Genomic DNA, 19,403 nt, shown 5'->3' with positions numbered 1-19,403 from the left:
TGTTGCTTAGCCCAGAAGCCGCCCAGAAGCCGCCCGTAGACCCCAGGGAAAGGCCAGGCGGCCGCGAAGGAGACACCGCGCGCGCCTTGGCGCAGCGCCGCGAACGGTGCGGGAGCCTCCCGCACGCAACGGATCGCTCGTGCTCCGGGCCCACCATGCAGCGCCACACCGCAGAAAAACCATGAAAACAGCGTATCTAACACTAGGAGAGGGAAAAGCCGAGTCGCCGAGGCACCCGGGCTGCACTCCGTGGGGGAGGTGCGGAATGAAACGGGGAACCGCGCTCCAGGACCCAGCGACCGCCGCCCCCCCGCGCTGGGTCGCGGGCCTGCAACCCGGGGCGCGGAGGGGGCGGGCCTCCTTTCTGCGCAGGCGCGGCCGCGGGAGGGCGGGGCGTGGGCGGGGCCTGCCGCCGGGGCTCCGCCGTCCGGAGCCCGCTAGTCCCGGCCGGACCCGCGCGGCGCCCGGAAGTGCCCGGGACTCTGCCGCCGGGATGGGTCGGAAAGTGACCGTGGCCACCTGCGCGCTCAACCAATGGGCCCTGGACTTCGAGGGCAATTTGCAGAGGATTTTAAAGAGTGAGTCTGGGGGCGGCGGGGTGGGGGCCGGTCGTGGAACTGGAGGGAGCGAGGGAGGACAGTAGAGGGGAGCGGAGGGGGACCAGGGTAGGGGGACGGGGGTTGACGGGAAAACCGGGAGGGGGGACGGGGTTGGGGGTTCGGTGGAACTGGGGGGACGGGGTTGGGGGGGCGGGGGGACGGGGTTGGGGGCCGGCGGGATGGGGCGGGGGCAAGGTCCAGGCTTGCCGGCTGGCTCGATTCTGTTATTTGCAGTTGGCTGCTGGAGAGACAAGTGACAGGGGGAAAGGAAAGTATGCTTTATTCAGGAACCCCGCAACCTGGTGGACTTATGTGTCAAAGACCATCTTCCCCATGGGGGTGGGGAGCCGGAGGGTTTTGAAGGGGAAGGTGCGGGAGAAGCAGGTGCCTGGGGGGGAGGGGCAGTCGCATGTGGACATGACCCTGGGCACACTTGCTGGCATCTGCGGCCGCCGTTTCCGAACGCAGTCGGGCCTCAACTTCTGGGAGAGTCCGGTCCTTTTCTCCTCAAGGCCAGTGGTCTGCAGGTCTCAGGACAGTGGGTCAGTTCTGCTACAGACCGAGGACTTAGGTCGCAAGCAAGGAGTGCATGAACTTGAAGCCAGTCAACCCTTAAGACCAGCGGGAGGGCTGTTACGGTCTCTGGTGCCTACAGATCTTCCTGATGGGCAGACTTTGGGAGAAGCCGGCCCCAAGAGGCAGGCAGAGTAAGGGGTGAGCCTGCAAGCTTAGAGACTAGGGTGTGGTTGTCGCGGGGCCACCATCTCGTTGGTGCTCTTTGAGGGTGGAAGGTCCAGCGGCCCACAACTGCACGCGAAGGGGCTGTCCTTCACGTGACCCCAGCCGTCTTGTTCTGAGCCGATTCCCGCGAGAGGGCTCGCTAAGAACAGCCACGACGGAATGGCACCAATGACAGCATCTTTTCAGCCACCTGCCTCCAGACCGTCATCCTTTTTTTTTTTTTCTTTTCTCCCCAACATCTACCTGTTTTCATCTCCTCGGGGCTCAGAGCATATCGGGTTGGAGCAAGGCGGTCGGTGGCCAGAGCGGGGTCTCCTTTCTCTTGGCCTCTTGTCCGCAGGTGCAGTTGGGCGCTGCTGTCCCCAGGCAGGGGTTGCTGGTGCCGCCATAGGCTGTGCTCCTTGGAGGCCTGCCTCCACCCTGCACACGGTCTTCCGCATCCACTTGTTAATAAACTACCAGGGACCGACTGCTTCCCCCTCCCCCTCCCCCAAGGGACTAAGGATCAGCATCTTGCTTCCAAAGGGTGTAAGCGGGATGTGTAGGGGGTCTCGTCCTTGTCCTTGGTCCTTGGCTGCCTGGGGTCAGAGAGATCACCGAGTGCTTTTGGTTGTGGTCTGGCTTGCAGCTGTGTTTTATCTGCCCTTGAACACGTTGCAGGTACTGAAATCTTTCTGTCTCTGCCTCCATGTGTAGGTATTGAAATTGCCAAATGCAAAGGAGCAAGATACAGGCTTGGACCAGAATTGGAAATATGGTGAGACTGGCACACACAGACTCCCAGGGCGGGGAAGGCAGAGGTATCCACATCAGCTCCCCGCAGCAGAAAGGCAAGGAAGGGGGTGGGTGTGGACAGGTGTGGAGGTGCAGGGCTGTTTAGGGGCGTCAGAAAGCCGTGAGCGGGCCTGCTTCACGTCACCGAGCGAGGGCGCCCGGGCAAGCCTGGAGCCCCGTGTCGGGTCGTGAGAGGAGCTGAGATTCAGCAGCCCGGGCTGGGCCGCTCTGTCTGCCGCCACCCTTCCCAAGTCCTCACTCTCATAGCCGGCCACGAACAGGTTTCACTCACTGTCTCCGCATCTTTCCGCAAGCGAGTGTAGGCGACCCCTTCTGCCCTGCCTTTTTCCAGTGATCGGGAAGCTGGTTCCTCCTTGTCCCTTCTTCAAAAGTAAGCAACTGGTTGCCACACTGCAAGCCGCGGTTCATTTGTACACACGTCAGCCGCCCTCCGTGCTCCTCTGTGTTCCCGTTTTGTGTGTCCAGGTCCTCGCCGTTTGTGGAATCAGAAGTCCCTCCTGGGGGCTGTGTCGACAGAAAGTGTCTCCTCGCAGGCATCTTTGCGTTAGTCCTTGAGGCCACGCCTGTCATTTTTCTAGCTAGCTTGATTTCTGTCCTTGGACTCCTGACTTCAGCTCGGGTGGTGTTTCCCATAATACCCAAGAGTGTTTTCACCTGCACTGGACCTGGTCTTTAAGATGCTTCTCAGCCGGCAGCCAGAGCCCTGGGGTCCTGCATTGTCCGAGTGACTTCTCCTGAGCTCCTGTCTCAGTCTGTTCTTCCCACTGGAGGGTTGTCCTCAACGGCCCTGTCCCCCGGGTGCAGTCGCTGCCCAGACACCTCCAGGTTACGTCCTCCTTTGCCCTGTTCTCTCCCCACCCCACCCTCCGGTCTCCAAATCTGGACCTGTCATTTTAAAAGGGGGAGGAGTTCAGCTACAATATCCCAGGGCGGCATACTTGCATCAAGCAGGGATAAGGGCCCGGCTGAGCTGGGCTCCCAGTGGTTTCTAGCCTGCCGAGCAGGCTCACAGTTATTTGCAACAGTCTGCAGAGAGGAAGTGGGGCAGGAGTAGAGCCAAGTCCGTTCACTGGGCACACCGTCTTCTTGTCTCTGGTGCCAGGCAGCTCCCACCCCAGAGGGACACTTGGAAGGAGAATGAGGGGCCAGTGCCACTGCGGCAGGCTGCCTCGTGGGTCTGGGGCGTCCTTCACCCCAGAGGCTGGCTGTGTCCTCTGGGCCAGTTTTACAGGCTTCGCAGATGGAAGGCTGCCCACCCAGAATGGGCCGGGGGCACCTACCGACAGCCCCCGCTATGAGATGCCCCTCCAGTTGCCGGCCGGCCAAAGGGGCGAGGGGTCAGCCGATGGCTGGACATCAGGCGCGTGACTTCTGGCATCGCGTTGCTGTTTGGTAGCCTGTGTGGCCCGGGAGCTGCCAGGCCATGAATCCCGTGGAGCAGGACTCTGCCCTTGGAAAGGAAAGGCTAGCCCAGGGCTTGAGCCCTCACGGGACATCTCGTCGACCTCGTTCTCATGTCACCACCGTGGCTTTTCCTCTCGGAAGCAGAGGCGGGGAGGCATGCTTTCCAGGCATTCGATACGCAAGTGCCAGTTTGGGGGTCTGCGTCCGTGTGCGCAGTTTGCCCAGCACTTGGCACGTCGCTTCCAGGCCGCTGCGTGGTAGGCGGGAAAGCCTTTGAACGCCTAGAAGCAGTTTACAGACACTCCGCGCGTTGTTACTGGCCGCCCCCCCTCGGCTCCCGGAAACTGCCCTGACGCCCATCTTCACCCTCGACAATGTCCCGGAGCGCTGCATGCGTCTCCTGGGGTGCTGTAACGCAGCTCCCCACGCCAGGGGGCGGGGGGGGGTTCGAACAGCCGAAATTTGTTCTCATGCGGTTCGGGAGAAGTCCAGACTCGGGGTGCTGGCGGGGCCCCACTTCCTCCAGAAGCTCCAGGGCAGGATCCGTGCTGCCTCCTCCCGCTTCTGCTCCCAGCGCCTTGTCCTGTGGCCGCGTCCCTCCGGCTCCACACGCGCCCCCCCCACCTTGTCCTCCTCCTGTTGGATACACGACCTGCCCAGGACATCTGGGCTCACCTCGAGATCCTTAACTACTTCTTAAAGACCCTTTTCCCTTATACGGTCACACTCACGGGTTCTGGGGGCCAGGATCATGGACACACCTTTCTGGGGAGGGGACACCATTCGGCCTGCTTCCAGCACAAGTGTCTGTAGCAAGAACCAGGAGTCGCTCTGTGAATGGTGTTTTGAACGATATTAACGATCTTAGCTGCTTGGAAAGACGTTCCTGTGGACCCAGCCTTGTTTCTTTTGCTTGTAGATCAGTGTGATTTGGGCTGCATTAAAAGTTTAAAAAAAAAATCCACGGGCAGACACTTGACGGCAGAGAATTTCTCATAGTAACTGAAACTGAAGAGAAAGGGCCTGGGGTTTCTTCATTTCCCGTGAAACGCATCCTCTTCTGTGGCAGCGGTCCCAGCTCTGCTTGCGCGGTGGAATCAGCCAGGAGGCTTTCAAAAGATCCCACTGCCTGGTCGCGCCCCTGCACGTCTGACCCAGTTGGCCCCGCCCCCCTCCCCGCCCTCACCTGGTATGTCTCCAGGTCTCACCTGGCTGTTCCCTTCCTCTGCAGCGGCTACGGGTGCTGGGATCATTATTACGAGTCGGACACCCTCTTGCATTCGCTCCAAGTCCTGGCTGCCCTTCTGGAGTCTCCAGTCACTCAGGATATCATCTGTGACGTGGGAATGTAAGTGCTGGTTCCAGGGGCGCAGACGTACATGGGGGCGGGTGCGTGGGGCGCAGGTTCCGAGGGGCACAGGCGTATATGGGGCGCGTACATGGGACGCGGGTTCCAGAAGTGCAGGCGGACGGGGGCCACGTTCCAGGGGTGCAGGCGAACGAGGGGCGGGTTCCAGGGGTGCAGGTGTAAGGGGTGTGTGTTTCAGGGATGCAGGTGAACGAGGGGTGGGTTCCAGGGGTGCAGGCGAACGGGGCCACGTTCCAGGGGCGCAGGCGAATGAGGGGCGGGTTCCAGGGGTGCAGGCGTAACAGGTGTTGGTTCCAGGGGTGCAGGCGTGGGGGGTGTGTGTTTCAGGGGTGCAGGTGAACGAGGGGTGGGTTCCAGGGGTGCAGGCGTAACGGGTGTGGGTTCCAGGGGTGCAGGCGTGGGGGGTGTGTGTTTCAGGGGTGCAGGCGAACGAGGGGTGGGTTCCAGGGGTGCAGGCGTAACGGGTGTGGGTTCCAGGGGTGCAGGCGTGGGGGGTGCAGGTGCACCATACGCGAACCCACCGCTTCATTTTCCACGTCGCTGTGACACGAGCTAGGGCCTAGCATAAGCAGCACACAGATGGGATTTTTAACCCGCTGTGTCCACGTTTATCACGATCGGTGGCGGTACGTGGACTGTATTTGTTCCCTGTTCTGTTGTTGCCGTGACAGATGGTGGCAGCGCGAAACACAGAAACAGCGCAAAAACTTTGTCTTGTGTTTCTGGGCGTCGGAAGTCTTAAATATGGGTCAGTCTGGAGGCTCTCGCGGAGAGAGAGAGGCCAGCAACCCTCGGGGCCTCCTCCGCCCTCGAAGCCAGCGGAGGCTCGCCTCGACCTCCGCTTCCGTGCACATGTCTGCACTCTGACCCCTCCCCGGGCCGCCTCCCCCTCTCAGTGTCCGTACTTAGTCATCACTTCTGCAAAGCCCCCCTCGCCAAGGAAGGTGAGGAATTGGGCCCGGGGCCATCCCTGGGTTCCTGATCCAGCTGCCACGGGGGCTCGTCCCTGCGGTTGTTCTAAGTGGCCTGGCCATCTTGTCCTCTTGTTTTCCCTTGTCTGAGGTTGGTTTTCTGTGCTCTGCTTTCTTCTGTTGGCTTGGCGTTGGTTTTCTGTGCTCTGCTTTCTTCTGTTGGCTTGGCGTTTATAATCCTGTTTTCGCTCTTAAAATGTTAACCACCAACTTATAAAGATATGTTCCTTCGAAATCTAGCATTTATCTGAGCTTATAAGCTCCTGAACAAAATGTTCCTATCCTTGATCTGTGCAGCCGCGCCCCCGCCCGGGGCCAGCAGAGCACTGGCTTCTGGAGCTTTGCCCCTGACCTCCAGAGGGGAGCACCCCAGGTGGTCGGGGTGGGGTCCAGACCGAGTGGCGGGGGAATCTGTTCACCCCCTAGGAGACCCGCCTTCTAGAAGGGGCGCAGGCAGCAGGTCAGGAGTGGTCTGAAGGAGAACTGGGAAGGCACAGGGCTGGTGCGTGAGGCCGGGAGGGGACAGAGGTGAAACGGTGACGGGTGTGTGCAGAGAGCTAGGGAGGAGGCCACTGACAGGTCTGAGAACGTTCCAGGAGGAGGAACACCTGTGAGAGGGGTTAACTGTGTTTCCTTTAGAAGAGCCCTGGGGGCGCTCTGGGGGATTCGGCCGGTTAGGTGCCCGACATCAGCTCAGGTCATGATCTCCGGGTTCGAGGGTTCGAGCCCCACGTCGGGCTCTATGCCAACAGCCCGGAGCCTGGAGCCCGCTTCGGATTCTGTCTCCCTCTCTCTCTGCCCCTCCCCCATGTGCTGGCACACACTCTCTCTCCCTCCCTCCCTCAGAAATAAACATTAGAAGAGCCTCTTTTGTCTCAGAGCCTAAACCGTGGCAGAGCCCTTGGCTCGTTTTTAACTTTGAGAAAAGCCACAGAGGGGCCCTGTGGCCCTCTTCAAGGGCCCGAGGAAGCTTCGCACTGTAACAGACATGTGGTTCTGCCGTTCACAGACGCGTGTGTGTGCCTTCTCTCCGCAGGCCCGTGATGCACCGGAACGTCCGCTACAACTGCAGGGTGATATTTCTCAACAGGTGGGTGGCCGCGGGAAGCGGGGAACCCGCACACCCCACCCCAGACGTGGCCCCTGGAGCCCTGTGCTAGGAGGCGTCTTCTGGAAACGCCCGGTCATTGGTGGGGGCCGATGCCCTGGGCAGGTGACGGCACTGCTTCCCCTGGCCCCTGCCCAGCACTGCCACCTTCAGGGGAGAGAAACCTCAGGGCGGGGTTTGGGGACACGTGGCCCTGTTGGCCAGAAGTCATTGGAGGGAGGGCGGTCTGTCACGTTCCCCTAAAGGCCCCTGGACGTCGGCTGCTCGCACGGCGTGCACCTGCCGGGCCTCGGCTGCTCTGTGGTCGTCCGTCCACCGTCCGGGGCAGGTGGACCCACGGGTGCCCCTCGTGACCGGGTGTTCATCTCAGGGGCCGCCTCGGTTTCCCGCCTGTAGGAGGATCCTGCTCATCAGGCCCAAAATGGCCTTGGCAAACGAGGGCAACTACCGGGAGCTACGCTGGTTTACCCCCTGGTCCAGGACTCGGTGAGTCACGGTGCCCGGCACCAAGGGGCATGGTCTGTGACCGCCCTGTGGACGCTTGTCTCGGGACTTCCCTGTGTGTGGCCTTGGCCCAGGTCACGGGGGGAGAGACGTGAGAGTCTGGGACAAGTTCCTGCCATTTAGGTACCGCTGGTTTTTTTTTTTTAATGTTTATTCATTTTTAAGAGAGAGAGGGAGACAGAACACGAGCAGGGGAGGGGCAGAGAGAGAGGGAGACACAGAATCTGAAGCAGGTTCCTCAGAGCCCGACGCGGGGCTCGAACCCACAAACCGTGACATCACGGCCTGAGCCGAAGTCGGACGCTTAACTTAACTTTCTGAGCCACCCAGGCACCTCTGTTTATTTATTTTTGAGAGAGAGAGAGAGAGTGAGCTGGGGAGGGGCAGAGAGAGAGGGAGACACAGAATCCGAAACAGCCTCCAGGCTCTGAGCTGTCGGCACAGAGCCCGACGCGGGGCTCGAACCCACAAACCGTGAGATCATGGCCTGAGCCAAGGTCGGACGCTTGACCGACTGAGCCCCGCCCCCCAGGCGCCCCAAAGTACTGCTATTTGATGCTGCTGCTATACAGATGACCTGTCACAGACCACAGAAATAAATCTCGCGGGGCACCTTGTATGTCCAGTTACCCGTGTGCCAGGCTTTCTCGGCCCCAACTGGTCGCTCTGGGACTGCCGTCCGTGTGGCAAGCTGTGCAGCGGCTGACCTCCCGGTAGCTACGTCCCTTTGTGACAACTTCAGGTGTCTGTAGACGTTGCCAGATGTCTCCCGGGGACAAGACCGTCCCCGGTTGAGCAGCCCTGCCCTGTCCTCCCGTTACGGTTGTTGCTTTTCATTTATCGTTGCTGCTGCTGCTGAAACAGAACTTCAGCGTTAGATTTTCGGATGGTCAGTATTTTTACGTGGGAAAACAGGATTTTTGTACTTGCCACTCGGTTCCGGCACGGGCACGTGGGGCTTCTCTCGCCCGGGCTGGTGGGCGTCCGGCCTCACTCGTCTCTGACGAGTGGCTCGTTCGCTGGGACACGGCTTCCAGTAGATTCTCGAGGTTCCGCGTCCCCACCTTGGGTTCGATTCCTAGATCGCGGCTCTAACACACGAGGATATGCTCTGGACAGCCGGGTGGGTGAGCACAGAGTTGCGCTGGATGTCCACGCGGTCACCAACCCAAGAGCTCCCCGAACCCGGAACCGCGTTCTGCGGGGTTTTACGGAGGCTTCCTTACCCAGGCCTGATTGGTTACGTCGTTGGCCTTTGGCCCCTGAGCTCCACCCCCAGCCTGGCTCTCTCCCCAGGCCTGGGGACGGGGACGGAAAGTCCAGCTCCCCGACCCGCTCCCCAGGCAGCCGGTGCCCCTCCCTGGGGCCCTTCTCCACGCCACTCACGCCACAACGACGTAACGAAGACACGGGTGGCCCCTGTCGCGGGAAATTCTAAGGGTTTCGGGAGCTCGGCTCCAGAAAGACCGAATGTGCCTTCTCATCACAAATCGCAAAGTCGCACTTTCTAAGTAACGGTCCGCGGAGGGTGGACTTTTGGCACTTTGCCTACCCGCAGGTGTTGTCATTTGTCTCTTCCACGTGATGAGCAGTTTTGCAGAGTGGAAAACAAATTATAGGTTAGAAATAATGCTCCTTCCTAGTTTTGGAGGTGTCGTGTGAAGGATTGCCTGGAGGCTTGTGCCCTCGGTGAGGGGTCACCGTGCGGATTCTTCTTCGCCCTTGGGGGTATTTTCTGTGTGGACACTTGCAGAAGCTTGTCTTCGTCTTTGGTGTTTTAAAATTGTATCCTGTGGGCCCTGGTGCGGGTGTCCGGGCTCCCGTGTTCGGCTCTCCAGGGCCCCTGTGTTTGGGGGAAACGTCGTGTCCTTTCTGGGCGGTGTCTGCTCTGTTTTCTCTGTTTTCTATTTCTGAAATGCCTCTTGATCGGAGATCAGACTCTCCCGGACCAGCTTCTCTATAATTGTCGTGACCTTTCTTTCCCACGTCCTGGAAGATTCCATCCCTCTACTTTCTATTCTCTAAGAGCTCTTTTTCGTTTTCTCATACTTCCTTACATCAAGCATCATTTCTCTTTGTTTTTTAATGTTTATTTTATTGTTGGGAGAGAACAAGAGAGGCAGAGTGCACGCGGGGGAGGGGCAGAGAGAGAGAGGGAGACACAGAACTTGAAGCAGGCTCCGGGCTTGAACACAGAGCCTGACGTGGGGCTCGAACTCACAAACCGGGAGATCACGACCTGAGCCGAAACCAAGAGTCGGACGCTCAACTGCCTGAGCCCCCAGGCGCCCTGAGCCGTGAGTGTCTTTGACGTGAGTGTCAGGTTTTTGATTTCAGGAACATTTTCTAATTTCCCATCTTCAAAGGATTTCGTTCTCTCGCTCTTGTCCGGGAGCCTCCGCTGTGTGCGGGTCACGTGTCCCTGGATATCGTACGTGTCTTTCCTCTTCTCTGCCCGCTTGTTTGTACTTCCTCCGGGGTTTATCCCCCTGAGTCCGCCCGGTGCAGGAGTGTGCCGGAGGCTCTGGTCTCGTGCTGCTCGGGGCTGCCCAGATCAGCACATCTTTCCGATTCCTTTCCCAGTTCACAAGCTCACTTTTTATCTTTTTCCAGCATCCGATCATCTCTCGTTTGAGACTTTTTATGGGGTCGTGCTATCTCTGAATTTACTGGGAGCGTGCCAGCTCTTGCCCGGGGTCGGGGAGGGGGCGGGCGTGTGGGTCTCACGGTGACTCCTTCAGCCTCGCTCATTTCCTTGAGCCTGTGGAAGGGGCGGCGGATGCCGAGCCGGAGCGACCAGCTCGCATTTTGGCAACATTAAGACCACCTGGGAGCTGTGCCAAAATGCAGACGATAAAACGGCTGGGTTACTGTGGCCCCGCCCTCGTAATGGACCCACGACAGGTTCAAAGTGCAGTCCCAGGCCTCTTAAGAAAACAAAACAAACAAAAACCTGGTGCAGAGACTTTAAGAACCTACTCGTTCTCATTATGTTCTTAGACGGACCCCAGATCTAAGCACAGGGGTCGCAGGGGCTCTTGTTGCCCCCGGGGGGCGGAGAAGACTTGTATTCAGCACGGCCAAGGGTGGTTTCTTGGCGGGAGTGCGCTGCTAGGACCTTTCCGGACGGCGTTGGCTGAGAAGCAGGGGCGTCCAGCCGGAGAAAGGTGCAGGCTGTGCGAACGGTCAGGTGCGGGGCCCCGGGCCGGCCTGAGCCGAGCCTCGAGTGACCAGCTACGGCAGCAGCACGGGACTCTGACGCGGCGTCTTTTGGCTCTCGGTGAACCTGCAAAACGCACCGGCCGGGTACAAGGTGAGGGCGGGCCTCGGGGCAGAGAGTAGGAGAGCGGAGGTGAGCGCGCCTGTGCCCTGGTGGTCCTGCTCCGGGCTGGTGCTCAGTGCATCTTGCGGGGGGTGCAGGCAGAGGAAGGGACGGGCCTCGGCCGGCTCCTCCCTCTAAAGTTCATCTTGACGCAGCGACACCGTGGCGGCAAGCCCGCCAATGGTGGATCGCAGACTCGCCGTGGGGCGGTGAGGCGGCCGGGAGGTCCTGTCCCCGGCCTTGGCGCGGGGCAGAAGGCATCGCCCTCCAGCTTCCCAGCTTTGTGGTTTACTTAGGCAACGACCACTGAGGTCACCGCGGGAGGCTCCCGTGAATTCTGAGAAGGGAGCAAGAGCCGCAGCTCACAGATCGTCTTCGGGCGGCATCCCGTAACAGCCCCTTTGCGGTCGGACTCGGGAGGCGTCGCTTCGTGCCTTCTGCCTTTCAGCGTGGCACCTGGGGATGCCTTGTCCGGGAGCAGCGTGGGAGGTGTTAGACTCGGTCCGTCTTACTCCGTTTGGAGCGTAACTTTATCGTTTAGGCTTGTGATTGCGTGTTGGGCGAGCGCGGCATGATCTTGACTCAGAGACTCCGATCGGGGATTCCACCCGGATTCCCCCTCTTTGGAGATCATGCCCGTGACGGGTGTCTCAGGAGTGCCGGGCATCAAGGCCCCGGGAAGCCAGCCGGGGGGAGCTCACTGGGCACCACGGTGTCACCGAGTAAAATGCACAGCATCTTCGCCAACACGCCTGTCCTCGTCTTTTTATCTTGAACGGACGCTCGGGGCACCTGTGCATGCCCTACAGTCCTTTGCTGCCACATCGGTTGGAAGCTCCCGGGCCGATTTTTGTCCCCGTTCGGATGCCATCCCTCCCCCGGGCCTTAGACGCTCATCCTCAGATGTGTGCTGTTCCCTCCCAGGCAAACAGAGGAGTATTTTCTCCCCCGGATGCTGCAGAGCCTGACAAAGCAGGTGAGTCTCTGGGGACAGAACCTGTCGCTCTTGGAGGCCGTGGTATGCCCTGGGGGCAGGCCCCTGTGGGCCGAGGCCACAGCGGCACCTGGCTGGCGTGCGGGGAGAGGTTCCTGCACGAGGAGGGAGGGTGGCGCCCCCGAAGCCCGGCCTGTCGGTGCTGCCTCGTTCCCGCCCGGCCCACCGTGCTGGGGCCCCGGTGGAGCTGGGGGAGGGGTCCCCGCCCCACCTTGCCGGGGCTGGTGCTTGGGCCTCCGGGTCACCGGGGAAGCTGTGGGGGATGGGGGGCTGTGAGGGTTCTAGTTATAAAATCCAAGCAAGACATTACCTGGCTGCCTGCTCGTTCTGTGAAGGCCCAGCTTCAGAAATCTCTTGTCTTTTGGAGCTGGCTTGGGCCAGGCCTTTAGAGCTTTGATCTCCAGCCTTAGCCGAGGGGCCTCGTCCAGCCTCTTCCTAGTGGCAGCTGCTGGGGTGACAGCTGAAACCCTGTTCTGGCCACTTCCCACGGGTGGTTGGAAGCCAGGGGCACAGAGCAGGTGTCGGGGGAGGCCTGACTGGTCTGGTTTCTGTCCGAGGTCCCATTCTGGTGTGAAGTGTGTTAATTTGCTCAGGCTGCATAACACAGCACCAGAGATGGAGGGCAGGGGGTGCGGGTTGTTGTTAAACAGCAGATACTTGGCTCCCGGTCCTGGAGGCCGGAGCCCGAGGTCCAGGCGTGGGTGGGGCCGTGGCCTCCCGAGGCCTCTCTCCTTGAGTGTGGCCGGCCGTCCTCTCCCTGTGTCCTCGCGGGGTCGTCCCTCCGTGCGTGTCTGTGTCCCGATCCCCTCTTCTTACAAGGACCCCGTGGTCACCTTGATCACCTCTGCAAAGTCCCGGCTCCAGATACAGTCACGTTCAGAGGTGCTGGGGGTCAGGACCCCAGCACAGAAATTTGAGTGGGACGCAGCTCCTCCCAGGCCGCCAGGTTCTCCGCGCCCCTAATTACTGCCCTTCCGGCAGCTCATGAGGGTCCGGAATCTCTCAGTGGAGGGCCCGGCAGGGGTTCCGCTGGACCTTAGCGACGGACCCGAGCTGGACCAGGGGTCCCTCTCCCCTCATTCCTCCCGGTTCCAGCTCCATTTGCCTCTTGGCCGTCTCTGCCTCTTCCCTGGAGGACGGCGGCTGCCTGGCCGCTGGGCGGCTGCCCCCATTCAGGAGCCAGATTACATCACCGGCATTGGGTTTGATTCTTGAGCCAGGCTCCTCGAGGGGCCGGCTTGGGCTCAGCACCCCCTGTGCGGACACTCCGGGACGGGCACAGCCAAGGTTGGGCAGGGGCGCTCAGCCGGGTCCGGTCACCTCCCACGTGTCCCGGAAACTCATTTGACCGTGAAGTGTAGCAGCGGGCTAGTTTGAAAACCCTCCTGACCCAGAACACGGAACGCGCCCATGAGTGCGTTTCCCCATGTCCGTGTGTGTGTCTGGTGGGGAGCCCGTGTCTGAAGCATGTCGACACAGCCCTGACCGGGATCTGCACCCCATTTCATCTTGCGGGGTCCCAGTGTGTCCTGGGGGCCTTGCCGGTGGAGATGACTGAGCCCTTGTGGGGTGCGGTCTGCAGTTGCAGGGACTTTGCTGGCGGTTGACCAAGGGCGGCTGCATGAATCGGCCCCGGTGACCGTCCGCGGATTTAAGTTCCGGGGCGTGTCCGGGAACAAGGGAAGGGCAGCACGTGGACACATTGGGCCCCGTGGCCCTGAGCCCTGGCCGCCTCACGGCAAGATGGCGTGCGGGTCCCAGCCGTCCCCGTGGGCTATTTGCCAGGTGCCCGGTGGCCAGCATGGGGTCCCGTGTGAGGGCTTTCTTCGCAGCCACGAGGAGCAGGGCCAGGTTTACGCCGTGGTTCTTGCCTTCGGCAGCCGAGGGTGTCGGACTCGCGCACACGCATCGGGGAACCCGACCCAGCGTGCTCGGCCGTGTTCCCTGTCTCAGGATCAGTTCTCGCCGCGTCTGTAGCTTTGGGATCAGGAGAGGGAGCCAAGTTGGACCAAGACAGCAAGTCAGGGCTGTCCGCGTGCCTGAGAGCGTCCCACACCTGCCTGACCGGTCAGCACACGGAGGCCCCGGCGCCTCGTCTGCCCCGGCCCTGGGATGCCGCCATTCGTGGCTTGTTAACGTGGCTCTTGATGACAGACACGCTTGCTTCTGGCTCTGCCACTCAGGAGCGGGGTCACTTTTCTCAGGTTTCTCGCGTGACCCTCGGGTCATTCCTGGCACGGGTGGGACGATCCGGTCACACTGTCGGGAGCACGGATGATGCCGAAAAGGGCTTTGGGCCTTGGCAGGCGTGGAGTGACCCTGGACAAACGAGACCCTTTATTCCTTTCTTTTTTTTTTTTTTTTTAATTTTTAGAGCATGTGCGCGACAAGGGGAGAGGGGCAGAGGGAGAGAGAGAGAGACAAAAGCAGGCTCCATGCTCCGTGCAGAGCCTGACATGGGGCTCAGTCCCACGACCCTGGGATCATGACCTGAGCTGAAATCAAGAGTCAGGCTCTGAACCGAATGAGCCACACAGGCGCCCCAAGACCCTTTATTCTTTTTTTTTTTTTTAACGTTTATTTATTTTTGAGATAGAGAGAGAGAGACAGAGCATGAATGGGGGAGGGTCAGAGAGAGGGAGACACAGAATCCGAAACAGGCTCCAGGCTCTGAACTGTCAGCACAGAGCCCGACGTGGGGCTCGAACTCATGGACCGCAAGATCATGACCTGAGCCGAAGTCGGCCGCCCAACCGACTGAGCCACCCAGTCGCCCCAAGACCCTTTATTCTTAGTAACGATGATGGCGACGGGGATTTGTGCCCATGGAAACTTCCGGAGTGGAGTGACGGCTTGCCGGGGCCACAGAGGGCCCTGTGGCAGCTCAGAGCACAGCTCCTGCCTAGTGAACGCTGTGACCAGAGGCCCCGAGGGTCAGCAGGGGAGATGCCGGGCCGCCTGGGTGGGGAGTGCTCCCCAGCTGGGCAGGGACTCACTGGGGCTGGAAGTAAAAGGGCAGTGAGGTCGGGACGCAGCCCAGATGGGACGGCCAAGGGGTCTCGTGCCCTCCTGTCCCCTGACCGCAGGAAACCGTGCCCTTTGGAGACGCGGTGCTGGCCACCCGCGACACCTGCATCGGGAGCGAGATCTGTGAGGAGCTCTGGACGCCCCACAGGTCAGCCCCGGCCCCGGCCTGGCGGGTGGCCGCGGGTGGAGACAGCGGGGCTGGGCGGGCGGGGCACGCGGCCCATCCTGCCGTCAACCGCCGTCTGCCCGCAGCCCGCACGTGGACATGGGCCTGGACGGCGTGGAGATCTTCACCAACGCCTCGGGCAGCCACCACGTGCTGCGCAAAGCCCACGCCAGGGTGGATCTGGTGACCATGGCTACCACCAAGGTAGGCGCTGGGCCGCCATGCTGGGGCACGCGTGCCGCGGGCCCGTGCCGCGTCCGTCCCGCACACTCCCGAGTCCCCGGTGCCCACGCAGGGCTGGGCCCGCACGACGGACATCGGTGCCCGCAGTTTCGGCCGGCACTCTGCAAACGGGCGCTGACTCGCCCTCTGGGGCCTCACGCGCCCGACCTCCCCTGACCCTGTGAGGCAAGCAGGGCACCTACTGCCCTGGCGTCAGGCCCCTGGGGCCCGAGACACCATCGAGGGACAAGTGACGCGCTGGCCGCATGCTCAGTGGTTCCGAGCTGGAGCGCAGGGAGCTGTCCCGAGGCGCTGCCCTTGCTGGGCAGCGTGACCCCGCGAGGGGCGGGTTTGGGTCTCTGTGCCACGCTGTGGGGTTTGTCTTCCGTGACCCCCCTCGTCCCGTGTCAGAGACGACAGTCAGTGCCCGAGGGGTGCTGGGGGGCAGCGAGGGGAGGGGCATTGGGCGTGATGCCTGGAGGCTGGGAAGGCCGGCGGGTCACTGTCCCGGGCCCTACTGTGCACCCCCCCCCCCACCGTGTGCAGGCACTTTCTCTGTGGGGAAGGGCGGGGGGGGCGGGGGGGTTCCCTGCAGGGCGCCGTTTAAGGCCTTGGGAGGGCCGAGGAAGGGACGGTGATCTCTGTGCCCCCTGCATTCTCCAGAACGGCGGGATCTACTTGCTGGCCAACCAGAAGGGCTGTGACGGGGACCGACTGTACTACGATGGCTGTGCCCTGATAGCGATGAACGGCCACATCTTGGCGCAGGGCTCCCAGTTCTCCCTGGACGACGTGGTGAGAGCGAGCTCGCAAACCCCAGGGGCATCTACTCCTTTCCGTGACGGAGACCTCGTGCTGGGCTGTCGTCTCCGGGCCCCCCCCCCCCCGCGGCCGGCTCCCGCCCCGCCCGGACAGATGAGGCCACCACAGCGCGAGGGTCACACGTGCACGGCCTGGGGGGAGGACTCGGCCCCATGGTCACCCTCGGGGGCAGGCGAGCAGGCAGGTGCTGTGGGGGGCAGGCTGTGTCGTGCCAGGAGAGCTGGTGAGCCCCGGTCCCCCAGGGAGTGAGCAGGCACCGACTGGTCCCCGCAGGAGGGTGTCCCTCGGCAGGGGCCTCTTGCGTAGAAGCAGGTGGAGGGGAGCTCGCTGAGGCCACTTGACACAACCCGCTGGCTCTTCTCCACGTGTCCGGGCCACGTGTGTTAGCCGTGGGCCTCACAGCGCCCTGGCCACGAGTCCTGGGAGCCCCGAGGCTCCCCCGGGGCAGGCCTCCCTCCGTGGGCCGTCTGGTCTCCCTGGACACGCGAGCAGGCTGGGGTCAGGCACGTCTGTGCGGGGAGGCGTGGGGCGAGCTCAGAGTAGGCGTTGCCGCAGCCCTGGGGCGTGGGGGGCGGGGGACAACCAGGAAGGCAGGCTGAGACACCTGTCCCGTCCTGCCCTGACCGGGCCGACCTCTGAGGAGCTGAGGGAGACCCGCCCTCTGCAGCGAGGGCGCATGTCTGTGCTGTCTGTACACCGACAGGTCTTTCAAGTTCAGAACAAAAAAATGGCTGTTCTCACGGGAGACGGACATGAACGCCAGCCGTGCGGACGCCACAAGTGACCCTCGGCTGTGCGGGCGCGAGGGGCCCTCATGCGGCACCACCCGTGTTCGGGGGGTCGGGTGGAAATGCTAGTTCGGGGGCAGGTGGGAGCGGAAGACAGGTTCGCAGGGACGCGGCAGCGTGAGCTCGTGCCAGGTCGCGAACCCTCCCGTTTGCTTCCTCTGCACTCGGCTCGCTGAGGGGACGCTGGTCCCCTCGCCGCCCCGCTGGGGTTAGGAGGGAAGCAGGTGTGAAACCGAAGTCACGTTTCAAAGCGGAGCGAGTGAACTCCGTGATGCTCTCCTGCTGGGGGGAGAGGGGCGGGAGTTTGGCAGAAGGGACGCTCCCTCCCTCCCAGCTGTCCCCCAGGCCGTGCTCGCCAGGTGACAGCACCCCCACAGGCCTTCAGGTGTTCAGCATTAGCCACGGTAGAGGCGGGTCAAGTTCGTGCAGAAGGCGCCACTCTTCTGCGTCCCACGGGAATGCCGGGTCGGTGTGGCCGGGACGGATGGTGGACGTCAGGGCCACGGGTGCCCTGCGCAGGGTTGACTGGCAGTGGAGGGGGCCACCTGTACCGGGAGGAGCAGGTTCTGGGCCCTGGCCAGGCCTCGGGGCTGGGACCCCAGGGGTCTGCATTTTGGGTGGCTTTGGCGGCCTCTCGCTTCGGGAAATGATGGAAGGACAAACACAAGCCCCGTTTTGCTGGTCTTTGTGGCACGTCCAGAGTGGCCCGAGCCCGGTGCTGACAGCAACAGTTGCCCACGGGGCCGGTGCAGGAGCAGGGTGGCCACGGCCGTCCTGTGTCCCCCTGTGCCGTGCCGGTTAGCTCCCACTGTCCCACACTTGTACGTGAAGAGACAACGTCACAGTGACATAATCTGATCAGGAGTTATTTTCGTAGAGAAAGGAATAATATGACAAAATGAAATTAAAATTCTCTTTTTTGCAATTTTTTTGAAATCTTATTCTTTTCCTATTTTGTGGTCTTTTTTGACTCTTCATACTCCTGTCTCACCTGGGTTTGAAGGCAGGAAAGTGTCACCCGCTGTCACACAGCAGCACATCTAGGCAGGGGCACTGGCGTGGACTGCCGAGGCTCTGACCACCCGTCTGCCATTGTCCGGCTTGTCCTTCCCCTGTGTGGGCTTGGAGCTTGGGTTGCCTCTCATGGTCACAGGATGGCTGCAGCAGCTCCAGCCATCCCGTCTCCACACAACCACGTCCAAAGCAGCAAAGGGGCCCTTGTCTCCCATGCGTCCGTCTAAGAAGAGAGAAGCTGGCTCAGAGGTCCCGGCCGATACTGATCAGCAGAATCCTGTGCCGTGATGAGGGGACCGCTGCTAGGTGTCCCACTTCACTGGAGGTTCTGGGGGCAGCAGCGAGAGGGCGGGGCTGCGGGTCAGCGACAACACTGGCCGTCCCCTCTCCCCGGGCCCCTAGGGGCCCACAGCTCCCCAGTCCCTGCCGCAGAAGGTGGGGCTCGTCGTGTGCAGTTTGGCGCGTCTGCGAAAACCGCCCAGTTACCCAGCAGTCACGCTTTCCCTTCGAAACCCCCTCCTCCAGGAAGTTCTCACCGCGACGCTGGATTTGGAGGACGTCCGGAGCTACAGGGCAGAGATTTCATCTCGAAACCTGGCGGTGAGTTCTCGTGGACACAGGCGGGATGCTTGACAAAGGCCCCGGAGCCCTTTGTGGTTTTTTGTGACGGCAGCTTCTTGGGATGTTCCCCGGAACCCCGTGATTCGGGGGATGTGGCACGCTCACGGGGCCGCACCGCCATCGCCTCGTCGGTGTCCTGACAGCGGGGGACCTCCTCACCCCAAGGAGACTTTCCCGTGCCCGCCCACCTCCACTCCGCATCCCGCCCCCAGCCCGGGCCCCCCACCCGCCCACTGTGGGCGTTTCACGGAGATGAGACCATGAACCTGAGGCCCTTCGTGCGGCTTCTGTCCCTGAGCAGGCCCAGCCGCGTTGTGGCGGGTGTCCGGGCTTCATGCCTCTTCCTGGGCGGGACGACACTGTGACCGTCCATCCGCCGAGGACACTCAGATCGTCCCCACGCCGGGTCCGTGAGGAGTTCGCTCTGTCGACGTGCGTGCGAGTTTTTGCGCGGGCGTTCTTCCCGCTTCCCCCGGGTGTGCGCCTAGGAGCGCGGCCGCCGGGCCGCACGGTCACTCTGCTTTAATCCCCGGAGGGGCCACCTCAGCGCACGAGACTTCCGAGCCTGCCACCGCCCGTCTCTCTGGCTCCAGCCGCCCCGCGGGGGTGGGGCCGCCGCTGTGGGCTTGAGGTGCCTTCCCGCTGGCTGACAGTCTGTCCCTCGGCCGGCCCTAGCGGCCTGCGAGGGGGCGTCACTGTCGTGAATCTCTGTCGGCAGGCCAGCAAGGCGAGCCCCTACCCCCGAGTGAAGGTGGACTTCGCCCTCTCGTCCCGCGAGGACCTGCTGGAGCCGCTGTCCGAGCCCCTCGAGTGGAAGTACCACAGTCCCGCCGAGGAGATCAGGTGGCCGCCCGGACGCACGCGGAGGGGTCGTGCTGTGCCCGCGGCCCCTACCCTTGCCCGCTGCAGGGGCCCGAGCCAGTGCGGACGGCTGGT

At 62.0% G+C, this 19,403-nt stretch overlaps 1 protein-coding gene across 2 annotated transcripts in view; it reads left to right on the top strand.

The window, feature by feature from the left end:
- Positions 1 to 409: 409 nt before the first annotated feature.
- The window catches only part of NADSYN1 (NAD synthetase 1), a 37,021-nt gene continuing 18,027 nt past the window's right edge, over positions 410 to 19,403 (top strand). Inside the window, exons 1-11 of one of the 2 annotated variants that reach the window (XM_081790203.1) lie at positions 410 to 578; positions 2,037 to 2,097; positions 4,771 to 4,887; positions 6,916 to 6,969; positions 7,384 to 7,473; positions 11,738 to 11,789; positions 14,894 to 14,982; positions 15,087 to 15,204; positions 15,886 to 16,017; positions 18,372 to 18,446; positions 19,186 to 19,310. In XM_081790203.1, the coding sequence (XP_081646329.1) occupies positions 494 to 578; positions 2,037 to 2,097; positions 4,771 to 4,887; positions 6,916 to 6,969; positions 7,384 to 7,473; positions 11,738 to 11,789; positions 14,894 to 14,982; positions 15,087 to 15,204; positions 15,886 to 16,017; positions 18,372 to 18,446; positions 19,186 to 19,310 (998 nt within the window). In that variant the 5' untranslated portion in view covers positions 410 to 493. The remainder of the gene's footprint in view (positions 579 to 2,036; positions 2,098 to 4,770; positions 4,888 to 6,915; positions 6,970 to 7,383; positions 7,474 to 11,737; positions 11,790 to 14,893; positions 14,983 to 15,086; positions 15,205 to 15,885; positions 16,018 to 18,371; positions 18,447 to 19,185; positions 19,311 to 19,403) is intronic. The other variant, XM_081790204.1, reaches the window with a different exon arrangement.

This window comes from Panthera onca, chromosome D1 (genome assembly GCF_046562875.1).
Source record: "Panthera onca isolate mPanOnc1 chromosome D1, mPanOnc1 haplotype 2, whole genome shotgun sequence".
NCBI lineage: Eukaryota > Metazoa > Chordata > Mammalia > Carnivora > Felidae > Panthera > Panthera onca.
Note: the sequence above shows the minus strand (reverse complement) of the source record. Positions and strands in the feature narration are given on the sequence as shown.